Source organism: Haliotis rubra, unplaced genomic scaffold (genome assembly GCF_003918875.1).
Source record: "Haliotis rubra isolate DU_JTF1 unplaced genomic scaffold, ASM391887v1 Scf51, whole genome shotgun sequence".
Taxonomy (NCBI): domain Eukaryota; kingdom Metazoa; phylum Mollusca; class Gastropoda; order Lepetellida; family Haliotidae; genus Haliotis; species Haliotis rubra.
In genome coordinates, this window is record NW_025767202.1 from 1,003,993 (window position 1) to 1,017,239 (window position 13,247).

Consider the following 13,247-nt stretch of genomic DNA (forward strand, 5'->3'; position numbering starts at 1 on the left):
ATATAGCTGGAATATTGCTGAGTGCGGCATTAAACAACAAACAAACAAAAATTGAAACAGTTATTTCCCTACTATTGCTACTTGTAATGGGATGTTTGTCGATAGGGTGTGTCAGTACAGAGTTATCTCCCTTCCACTGCTTCTGATGGTAGTTTGCTAGTTAAAGATCACATATACTCTAGGGGGGTACAAATACATAAATCACTAATTGGCATCGTTATAAATGAAACCCCGTCATTAAAACTACTCATTTTGATCTTAAATTAACTTAAATCGACCCTTTTGACAACAGTGCACAATTCTCACCCACGAATGAAATTTCAACCAATCAGAGCGGCGTGTCTCTGTGATGTCATATGAGGAATAGATATGAGGGCCGATGCAGAATTCATGTACATTTCAGGGGGTAAATTATCTTGTTTACAGGTTTGTATAAACCTGAAATCGTGACAACTGTTGTGAAAAATGAAAGCTATATGTTCTCACAATCTACTGTCATTTAATTTTGTCTCCTGCTTTGCCTAGTTTCCGAGTTACAACTTATTTTCATAGACGATTCTGTCAAAAACGCTTGGTGTCGCTTGGCCTTATTTGTTCGAGCCAGACGCTAGTGATAGTGAAAACGATGATCAGCCTCGCTCATCACGGTTACGGTTAATTTCTTGAACCTAAACAGTGCGACATTAAGAAGGGTGGATGCCCATCAGATGCAGTTATTTGAAAAGTAGTTCTTGTCTGATTGTAATAAAGTATCAAAGCAGTGTGGGCTTTTTCAGGTTTTCTAATGCCTGGATGGTATAATGACTGATCCAAATTGATCCAATTTCTGTGTTTTTATTTTATCTCGATATTTAATCATGTCATGTAAAAATATGACGTCTATTAGGTATGATATTAAAAAGTGACATTTGATTTATTTGAATATGTAAACTAAACAACCCTACTTTGCCACTGCTAGAAAAATCTGAAAATGTACTTAGGTAAATAGGTACATACAGTTTTAGCACACAGCAAATGCTTATGTGTATGTCTTATGCAACAATGAAGTTCTGTTTGTATTCTCGAAACAGTGTCGGCCCATAAGTTTTCACATGCAATTAGAGTTGCAGCAATTAATACTCCCTTGTTGTAACCCATGTGTAACCCACAGATGAATTGCAAATTTTATCATTGTACAAAATTGCCACATAAATATAAATAGTACACAGGTTTATCATTTACTAATACCCAACAGCTTTCTTATATTTGAAAATTTTCCGGACTCCACCAAATAAGTTGTTTAAGAAACTATCATGATTGAAAACGCAAAAGTTGTTATCTGTCGCTGCGGGGTGAAACCGCAGAAACGGAACAGCCAGTCATGTCATCAAAATCTATTCCGGGAGACCTGTCGGTTCCTCGTCTGTCGTAATGTCATAGTCACGACTTAAAGGGATGACAAGTGGTGCCACAGTTGCCTGTTGTAAGCCATTCCGAGACCAGTAACCTTGTTCAATGACGTTAGCTACCTTGTTGACACAGTTTTGCCACATTTAGTCGTGATTTTGTTAGGGATTCCTTGTGGTTGGTGAGGTCTGGGTTGATGCTGGTGGTGTTTCTTGTGGTAGGTGAGGTCTGGGTTGACGCTGGTGTTGTTCCTTGTGGTAGGAGAGGTTTGTGTTGATGCTGGTGTTGTTTGTGGTAGGTGAGGTCTCTGTTGAGCCGGTGTTGTTTCTTGTGGTAGGTGAGGTCTCTGTTGATGCATATATTGTTTCTTGTGGTAGGTGATGTCTGCGTTGATGCTGATGTTGTTGTTTGTGGTAGGTGAGGTCTGGGTTGGTCCGCCTGTCCCAAAGGATCCTTGGACCAAACTCTCTCATCCAGGCAGCTGTCCCAGACATACTGGAAAAGACACCTGCTTCATTTTATCTGGAAACCCTCAACTACATTAAGGTAAGATTACAGTAGTTGCAGAAAGAAAGATTGTTAAAGATTAAACCTATTTTCTGCCACAATTCTTTAGTGTTTTACAGAAATCTTTTCATTCACACATTTATATATTACCATCAAATATAGGTTTGTCATGAGGAGAGGAAAGTAATAGCTCCCTCATAGTGAGTTGTCTTGAGTATGACTACTTATACAAACTGTATTTATACAATTGATGATATGATGTTGGTCCTTATTCAATAAAGCATAGCAATATTGGAATCCTGATTTTACCCTGAAATGTTGCCATCTTTGGGCATTCAAGAGAAGAATACCTTTAGTATATGATACCTGTCCTGAGAGTGTAAGATGAAGGAGAGCCCAGTTGTCTGTGGTGCTGCAGATCACACACACACACACTCATTCACCCACACATGCATGCTTACTCACGCACACAGGCACACACACAGGCACACACACACACACACACACACACACACACACACACACACACACACACACACACACTCAGTCACCCACCCACACATGCATGCTTACTCATGCATGTGTGCGTGCGCAGGCATGAATGCACACAGGCAGACACACACACAGGCAGACACACACACAGGCATGCTCACTCACTCACTCATTCTATGTCTGTACAGAGGAACGCAGAGCTGTTCTATGAGCGTCTGTCTGCCGTCCCCGGACTGGTTCCAGTCATGCCGCAGGGTGCAATGTATATGATGGTAATGTATTAACCACTCACTGCAGACAGTCCTGCCTTGATGACATTCAGATGGTGATACAGTACAAATACATCCTTGTAAATATTACCATAGATATTACCTTAACTTTAAAGTCAATAGCTAAAAATGTCAGCTGTTTGTTTAAATAGAACCCTCAGTTTTTTCACGGAATTACTGCATGACGTCGGTATTGGTTTACCTTGGCAGTTGGTTGATGTGGAGCGCATGACAATGATTTTCTGCCTCCATTACAGGTCGGGTACGACAAGGACTTGTTCCCCGAGTTCAAGACAGATATTGACTTTACACAGAGTCTGGTGACGGAGCAGAGTGTGTTCTGTTTGCCTTCTACTGTAAGTGACGTACAAAGGAAATTATTGTCTTTGTATTAATCCATTTAAGAAATATTTGATTTGATGGCAAAGATGTGATTCACTCCCTCTGAAATGATGCCTAAAAATAGTTTTGATATCCTTGACAAAAGTGTATTGATGTGGAGTGAGTGAGTAAATGAGTATGGTTTTACGCTGCTTTAAGCAATATTCCAGCAATATCATGGCGGTCGAACCAAGGTGTTTGGCATGATGAGCGGACATTTAAACCACTAGGCTACCCCTTCACCCCATGTTGAGGAGGAAGGGATTATGATGAAAACTAATAATGTTAAGGTGTACACTCCGTTTGGCTCAAAAGCGGACCGATGAATTGCAATCTAACTCGAAAACTAATAAACATAACATACTCAATAAAACGCTGATGATAATCAAAACATCATACCAACTCTGTGAGGTTTTTGCAGAATTTTTGTCCTAAAAATTAAAAAGTTGTTTAACAATCTATCATTAAAATATTGACACAGTTCACTGTTTGTTACGAGGGAGGAGTGCAGAGAAAGGGACAGCCAGGTGTTCGAGAAGCACGTTCACAGACAAAGTTATTTATTCATTAACATGTGCTGTGCCGTCTCGATCCGTTCTCGAACACCTGGCTGCCCCTTTCTCTGCACTCCCCCCTCGTAACAAATAGTGAACTGTGTCAATATTTTAATGATAGATTGTTAAACAACTTTTTTAATTTTAGGACAAAAATTCTGCAAAAACCTCACAGAGTTGGTATGATGTTTTGATTATGATCAGCGTTCCATTGAGTATTTTCTGTTTATTAGTTTTCGAGTTAGATTGCAATTCATCGGTCCGCTTTTGAGCCAAACAGACTATAAGTCAAAACCCCTTGTTCTTCAGTGCAATACAACGTAGAATGTAGACCTGAATATAGTATGTTGACTTAAATGGCTGTTAGGTTGATAGTGGAAGCATGAAGCTTTGTATCCTTTCTCCTTACAGTGTTTCCAGTACGCAAACTTCTTCCGCATTGTGTTGACCGTGCCAACCGAGAAGGTGACCGAGGCTTGTGACCGGATCCAAGAGTTCTGCAACAACCACTACACCGCTGTTGCCAACGGCGTCAACGGCCACCAGCATTGATCATGTGCCTTTCAAGCATAGATCAGCAGTGTTCAAGTATAGATCAGCACTGTTCAAACAAAGATCAACAATGTTCAAGCATGGATCAGGATTGTTTAAGGCATGATCAAACATATTAGAGAATGATCAACCACTGTTGAAGCATTATTTACAGGGGTGAGAATTTTCCGCAGAATTGCACGAATTTGATAGCGCTGGGGTCATTCTTGTGAATCGTCTAAATCCGAAAGGAAAGGCTCCCCGGCTCATTTTCCTCTTTTTTCACTCATAAACATGCTCATCCCTGTATTCAAGAATTAAGCATGAATCCAGCAGAGCTTGATGATAGATTTAGCTGTGTTTGTGTTGGATCATACACTAAGCTTTTTGATCATACACTAAGCTGTGTTGGATCATACACTAAGCTGTGTTGGATCATACACTAAGCTGTGTTGGATCATACACTAAGCTGTTTGATCATACATTAAGGTGTTTGATCATACACTAAGCTGTGTTGGATCATACACTAAGCTGTGTTGGATCATACACTAAGCTGTGTTTGATCATACACTAAGCTGTGTTGGATCATACACTAAGCTGTGTTGGATCATACATTAAGCTGTGTTGGATCATACACTAAGCTGTGTTGGATCATACACTAAGCTGTGTTGGATCATACACTAAGCTGTTTGATCATACATTAAGCTGTGTTTGATCATACATTAAGCTGTGTTTGATCATACATTAGGCTGTTTTGGATCATACACTAAGCTGTGTTTGATCATACGTTAAGCTGTGTTTGATTATAGAATATACAGCAGTTGAGTATGGGTTTGGCTGTGTTGGTGCATAAGTTAAGAAATGTATGTGCACAGACTGAACTGTTTGTTCATGGAACAGGCCATGTTTGAGCATTGATGAAGCAACATTTGACTCTTGACCAAACCAGATACAGTTCAGCCAATAGAAAGTAGTGGGGATGCTTGTAGACAAGGTTGTAGATAAATTAATACAGGACATTTATGAGTGGAATCTCTGTGTCTTGGGACTGCACAGTTGATCAGAGTTTTTGCTGACGACAATCCTTTCATTGGACTTTCTTATTAATCAATACAATTTATGTTAACATTCTTCAGTATGTCTTGGAAAACATTCTGTATTTTGCAAAAACATGAGACCAATTAAAAACCCTGAAATGCACTTATTTGTAAACAAAATGTATATGTCATAATCATGATTTCTCTTAACTTACTTTAGAAACAAATAGATGCATATTTTTTAGAAAATGGAACATTTCCAAACAGTCATTTTCTCACAGAAGTTTTTTTGGCTGTAGATTATTTGAATTATCACTGTGGACATGTACGTCAACAGACTGGTTCAGATGTGGTCTTATATTTTTTATAATCCTTACTGGAATTTATAAAAGTATCACCATTTCAGGAGTTTTGACTACAGCAAATCTGGAAAACATATATACATTACTGATATCAAAATTATTTTGTGCATGATATATATTTTTTATATTCCTGTTTGTTTACTTTGCCTATATTCAAGTGCCTTTGATATTTTGATATATATAAGTATCTACTATTGTGTGATCTTAACTGATAATACAGGAGCCTTAATGATGATGCAGCCATCCTAAGAATGCAGCTGTGGACGATGCAGCTGTGGTCGATGTATAAATATATGAGAAATATAAAACAAAACATGTACTTTTTTCTTTCCGAATTTACTCATCAACATGGCTGACGCATGTCATCATATCCCTAGTCCTTAGATGAAATCACTGGATTGTCTGGTCCAGATTAGATTATTTCCAGCGCTGAAAGTTAGCTGGAATGTTGCTTTATTCAGCAATAAACAAACTGAGGTAATCCCTGTAGTATTATGATGAGTTTGCTGATATATTTTAAGTGATATTTAAGTTTTTGTTGATCCGTATTGTTTTGTATCTATAGTGTGAAATAGATGGGCGAATTATGCAGATTTATGCGCACAAGAAATTGCATTTTCTTGCCTGGCACAAAGTGAGGTTGAATTCTCAGTGTGACACCAATATGATTATTTTCAAAATGTCATGGTTTTAGACCTGTACATTTGAGTTGTTGTTTTTGTTAATAGGGCCAGCCCAATTTTATTTTTCGTTTTACAGATTTTTGTCCTCAGAAAACCTAAAGGCAGGAGGGAAAAAAATAAAATCACCAGTCAAAGCAAAAAACCCACATGAGTTTTTCAAAGGCATCGTTTTTCAACTTCACACTCGCTGAGGTGCTTGAAGTACTGATTTCTAACACAAATATTGTTAAATTATTCAGTTTAAAGTCTCTGAGAACAGATACCGGTGTTTTAGTTTCCAACAAACTGCCTTGCGTTGGCGAAGTATCGCTCCCCCGAAAACCTTAACATTAGGATTTTATTTTTCGAGTGGGGGAAATATATTTATATATGTTTTCTTATTCTTGAACAAATACGACCGGCGGATCCATAAAACAAGAAATAATATTGGTCTGGCCTAATGATATTTTATTGAAGCGTTAAGTTTGCCTGTTTCAGAATTCTTGCACAAAAATTTTGTTGTTTTAAAATGTATTGTTTTAACATAAAATGGAGTATTATTTGAACCTTTTATGATCGTTCATCAGAGACTGTGACAATGTCTGCAGGAGGCAAGACATGTCAAACAATTGTTTTCAGACGATCAGCAGTTTTGTCAAACAATCAGTATTTTTGTCACGCAATTAGTTGTTAAGACAAACTGTGTTACAGCTGCAAGTCAACCATGTGGTGTGATGTTTCACATGACTGCCTGATATTTCACATGACTGCCTGATATGTACATTTTGCTCTGAAGGAGTAATGCTTCTTAGAAAAAAACAGTTCACATTGTGATGGAATTAACTTGTTATTTTTTGGATCACAAATCCACAGTCTATATTCAACATTTATGTAACATTCAATTCAAATTAATACTTATCCGTTTTGCTGACTTCACTTAAAGATTTTAGTATATTATTATCAGGTTTAGGAAAAATCAACACTAGTATTGTTGTTGACGTCTTGTATGTTATCTCATTGATAGTAATTAGTGATTCAAGATAATATTACAATGAATCCTTGGGATTCAGATCCATGATAACAATGATCTTATTATGAGTTCCAATTGACTATAGAGTGTATCAGTATTAGATCAGGTGTTGGTATATTCTGCTGGGATTAACTGGGTAGTCCGAAACAATGTTTTGGAGTTTGTTTTACTGCATATGATGGTTTTGCTCTTAGAGATTAAAATTTGGATCTTTGAAATATAACTTTGTAATTGTGCTGTGCTTGTACATATAAAATCTTGTTCCCATCGCTATATGGCGGAAATAATGTTGATGCAATGTTAGACATTGATTCAGTCATTAGTTGTAAACGATTGTGATATGTGTATCTTCTCAGACAGTGTATGAAAATACAGGGTTACAATCAGCAGCAGCATGTTTTACGTGATATCTTAACTTGGTAAGATTCCATGTAACCTCTGAACTGTGTAAGATATTTCCCAATGTCTAGACCTTTGAAGATAGTATGTAATGTCTGGACTTTGTAAAATCTGAAATTTGAAGTATCATAAGTAATGTGTGAGCTTTATGAGATTTTACATAATATCTGAACTTTATGATAATGCGTAATGTCTAAACTTTATATGAATTTAGTATATTTTCTGTTCTCTGTTCAGCTGGCAAGAATATGGCCTCATTCTATTGATATTGAATAACCCAAGAGATTGTTGTCATGTTAGTACCAATACACCTCAGTTAAACTAGACAGACCTTGATGAATCCTTTTGTAAAATGGTTTATGTACCAGTAACATATTTCTGCATTTACTGAACTATTTTTGATACGTTTATGTAAAATACCAAACAAAATATTTGAATAATTGTTAATTATCTTGTAATATTGTACATCCATTTCAAAGATTCTTGCGACAACCCTTCGAAGCATGTTATTTGTAGATATTATATGACATTGTTTGACCAGCTTGGTATGTAACTGTAAACTCTATATGATGATGATGATGATGATGATGATGATGATGATGATGTTGTTATATAGATAGAGATGCATTCCAAGTCAACATATCAGAACTATTTAGACCGTTCCAGTCTATTTTGTTAAACATGATGCTGCAATGATATTGTGATAGAATCTGGAGGCATTGCAATTAAATATTTTATTTTTTAGTTCTAAAGCTGACGATGTGATTTTGAATAAATGGCCTAAGAACGTGATAACAAATGAATGTTTATATTTTAACCAAAGTGACAATCCAATTTAACTCTTATCAATGATCAGATTAATTTTCTTGTACAATTATGATGTGATTGTGTTCTGTTTGTGTAGATACTGTGTAGAGCTGACCATTGTTAGGTTTTGTTTTGATCGGAGGCACAGGTGGCCTAATTGTCTAACATGCCACGTATTGTCCCCCTTTACAGTGTCAGGATCTGCTGATGATAATGGGTTTGAATCCTAGCATCATGCTAGTGCTAGTATCTGCATCAAGTCTGTACAGTGCGATCTGTACATAAGGTGTCAGGATGTATACTCCCCAGGGTGTTGAGAACATAAATCAGTGATCCATAAACCGAGGTAATTATGTTGTGGTTTAGGGTATGGATTTAGCACATTATACCTATGTACATTATAATCCACATTATTATCAGTGTGATAGTGGTAATGTCACTTTATTATGGTGGAGGTGAGCTCAGTTGGTTTACATGCTGCTTATGCAGGGTAACATTGTATACCGGTATTGTTGTTGAATCCTTTCCTTTTCAAAAGTCCATGAATAAAATATGTCATGCAGAAAAAAATAATAAAACCAGAAGAATACAGTTAATGTAAATATGAACATATGCTGAACTCATTGATGGGCACGTAGAAGTAGAAAAACAGTCGAACTTTGTACAGTAAAATTGTGATACAAAATGTAAATAAGTCTTTTAGAATGTGGAAGGCCATGAAAGCAAAATATTTTTTTTGACTTGCAATAAGACAATCAAGATTTAGATTTGTTTTTTTCGCAAAAAAAACCCCCAGCTTTTATGCATGTTTATATATTTACGATGAGTCTCAACGTGTAGATAGATGGTTACTGCGCACATACCGGTGACATGACATATATATATATATATCTGTTGACACGTTTTACCATTTCAACTTGTTATTTATCAGTAGTAAGTGTTTTACTATCAGTAGTAAATAGCGTGTGTTGACCAAGTCGTATTGTTGTGCAATGAATCAACTGGTCCCGGTGCGTGAAGTGTTATGTATGATCTGCCTGTTGTATTGACATACAATGTGATGGTAAGGAAAGACAATCTCTGAAACATGACTTGGTCTTGCAAGTTGAAAGAAATTGATATAGAATATCATTTAGATATTTAAATGGTAAAGGCTCATGACAATCTCTGACAACATGACTTGGTCTTGCAAGTTGAAAGAAATTGATATAGAATATCATTTAGATATTTAAATGGTAAAGGCTCATGACAATATGTGACAACATGACTTGGTCTTGCAAGTTGAAAGAAATTGAAAGAAATTGATATAGAATATCATTTAGATATTTAAATGGTAAAGGCTCATGACAATCTCTGACAACATGACTTGGTCTTGCAAGTTGAAAGAAATTGATATAGAATATCATTTAGATATTTAAATGGTAAAGGCTCATGACAGTCTCTGACAACATGACTTGGTGTTCTATTAGAAAGAGAAAAACATATCATTGTAATGTCATGGTTGAAGACAATCTCTGAAAACATGTCTTACTTTCTAAAAACATGACTTTGTATTACAGGATGAAAATAGGAAAACGTATTATTGTAATGATAATGGTTGATAGCAATCTCTCATAACAATACCAGACAGATGTGGGTATTTTTATCCTTTTGAATGTCAGTAAGAGTCATCTTTTCGCTCATACAGTTGTAAAGTATAAGGGTATGTGTGTGTATATATGTATCTCTCAACACAAGTGTCTTAAGGTCGTTCTTATCAAGCAAGGCAGCTGATGTGAGTGTGCAGATATATTGTGATATCCCAGATTGTAACAACTATGTAAATAGATCGTCCAATGAATACTGGTGAAACATTGTCACATTGTTTTCTCTGTATATCCTGACTTTTGCTTCTAAAATATATTGAGAAATATCAATGATAAACACACTTTTATTATTGAAGGACAAACAGTGATATTAAACACTGGTAAAGTATTTTTTATAGATCTGTGGTATCTTATAGATTTCAAATATTGCATGTTACACTATATTTGTTAAGGATGCTGTAATGTTAAAACCTTTGTGCCTTACAACTGATAAATTACAAACACAGGCTTGTATACATCGCTACTCAACTTTTGCTTGCTGTTTCATTCTATTTACATGTACACATTGTCAGTGAATAGTCTGGTGAATCCTGAAAATATGGGGAACAGGTATTAAACGTTGGATGGTATATATTAGAAAGGTGATAAAACTGTTTTCCTTTTTAATTTTTTAATTTTAAGTTTTAACTATCTGTTGATAGAAACCATGGCTTATTATGACCATTGTGGTGCTCAGCATCTTGGTGATGCTTGTTCCTGTAGAGATACATCTATATTAAAGTATAGTCCGTGGCCAATTGAACAGCGATGCGTTCAAATGAATATTTGGCCTTAAAATGTGCCTTAATCATTCCACCATAGTTCCTGAGTGTTGGTTACCTTGGTATTAATCAAAATGGCTTTGGAAGCATATACTGTATTCAAGAAAACTGCTTTTACTGACAATAGTATTAATTTGCAAATGTGATGATGCTAACCAAACTGCAAACGTATGATATATCCAAGAAATCTCCCATGTACATTTATTTTTGCTGTTTAAATAGCATTGGTTATTCTATGAAGATATGTTTTTGTGTGTGCGTGTCCAATCTAACCTATATATATGTATGTTGTGCTGGGTGAAAATACTTGACATTTGAAACTGTTTTATGTATTGAGGTTCTGGGAAGCTCTTGTGTTGTTGGTTACATATCTAGTTATGTAGTGTAGATCAGCGTGTTAACATTGGGATGGACTGTTTTGACCTATGTTTTATACAGATATACATATATATATTTTATGTAAATGTGAAGTTTGTCAAAATAAGATATGATTGCTGTGCGGTTGATGCTTAAGACCTCGTAATACTTACATGTGCATTGTGACGATGTCTCTACCATGGAATCTATGAGTGCTTACTTTCTGTTCATGAATCAGTCGTTTAAGAGAAAAAATAATGGTAATTTACAGAATTCAAAACAGGGATGTTAGTTTGTTATTTACAGACTGCAGCCATACAGCTGGAGTATTGGGGCGTTAAACAACAGACAGAGAGCGCATGAAACAATATGATGAGGATAAACAAGGGAAGGGGTTGTCATCCAATGGCGGTAACAAGCCAGCTCGCGTGTCTTGTGTTATTCTTTGGACTCATACAGCACAGGTCTCTTTGCCGTCTTATAAACTTTCTCACTCACCTGATATAACTGAAATACTGTTAGGTGTAGAACTCACTCACTCACTCACTCTACCCAGAGTCCTCTATGTCAGGGATGTCAAGCAGGGACCCACAAGGACCATATGGCAGCTATTCCACAGAAGTGCTCATTTCAGTATTGTTCAATATTATTTTGACAAACTTCATTTTGTTTGCTTTAAATCAGTGACGATAGCACAAATATATACATTCATAATGACTGTCAATCTGTGTTTGTGTAGACAACCTTTTGTTGTTGTGTGATTTATTTTTAATAAACTTATTTTAACAACATGCCCTGTTTTATGTTATGTGTAAATCAACCATGAAATGAAAACACTCAATCGTGACAACTCAGGCAATTAAATAACAGAAAAATCTTCATATTTGGGTTTGTAGATATATATCAGAAACATTCAGGCAAAATATGTTAAGTCCAACAATGAACAGAGGCGTCATCACATGTATTCCAAAAGCTAAGAAAAATAGACAGTTGTTAAAAAACTGGCGCCCAGTTTCCCTACTGAATTCTATGTATAAAATACTCAGCGCATGTATAAAATACTCAGCACATGTATAAAATACCCAGCACATGTATAGCCAATAGAATTAAAACAACATTGAATACTCTTATTCATGAAACTCAGACAGGTTTTATACCTGGAAGGTGTATCAGTGAGAACATTAGATTATTATACGACATTATGTTTGAAGCTAAATTACAAGGTAAGAAAGGGCTCTTGTTACTTATTGACTTTGAAAAAAGCTTTTGACACTGTGGCTAAAGAATTTATAATTTTAACAATTGGAAAGTTTGGCTTTGGACCCAATATGGAAAAATGGATCAAAATATTAATCAATAATGCTACATCATGTTTGACAATGAAAGGGGCTGTAGACAAGGGGACCCAGTCTCTCCCTATATATTCCTCTTAGTGGCTGAAATTTTAGGAATAATGATCCGTAACAACACTGCAATAAAAGGAATTACATTGAATAACACTGAACATAAAATTGGACAGTATGCAGATGATACTGAATTATTTCTTGATGGGCATGAAGAAAGTTTAAGGGCAGCAATTGACACTCTCAATCGTTCTACAAAATGTCTGGTTTGAGAATAAATATACATAAAACTAAAGCAGTGTGGATAGGTTCAATGGCAGGTAATAGCATGATTTTATGCGAGGATCTTAAGCTTGATTGGCATAATGGGGATTTTGATATTCTAGGAATAAGGCTTAATCCTAATTTAAATAACCTTTGGGTAATTAATACAAGAAAAAGACTAGAAATTATTAATAGAACTCTGGGGAATTGGAGGAAAAGAAGTTGACATTAATAGGGGAAATATCTGTTATTAAAACTTTAGCGCGCTTTCATCATTGGTGCATATATTCACTTCACTCCCAAATCCTCCAAAGGAATTCATTGACAAATTAAACAATATATACTGTAAGCCATTAAAAACGCAATTGGTATTTGTTGTCCTGAAACTTACAAAAGTTCTATTGAAGATATTTTCCTGCGATACAGTGGCTGTAGGGATAAAGGGTTTTATTCTGGCCC

At 35.9% G+C, this 13,247-nt stretch overlaps 1 protein-coding gene across 1 annotated transcript in view; it reads left to right on the forward strand.

The window, feature by feature from the left end:
* LOC124292185 (tyrosine aminotransferase-like) overlaps positions 1 to 11,972 on the forward strand; it is a 33,938-nt gene extending 21,966 nt beyond the window's left edge. The window contains exons 9-12 of the mRNA XM_046729237.1: positions 1,804 to 1,932; positions 2,574 to 2,657; positions 2,912 to 3,010; positions 4,001 to 11,972. Coding sequence (XP_046585193.1) covers positions 1,804 to 1,932; positions 2,574 to 2,657; positions 2,912 to 3,010; positions 4,001 to 4,141 — 453 coding nt within the window. The 3' untranslated portion in view covers positions 4,142 to 11,972. The remainder of the gene's footprint in view (positions 1 to 1,803; positions 1,933 to 2,573; positions 2,658 to 2,911; positions 3,011 to 4,000) is intronic.
* The last annotated feature ends 1,275 nt before the right edge of the window (positions 11,973 to 13,247 follow it).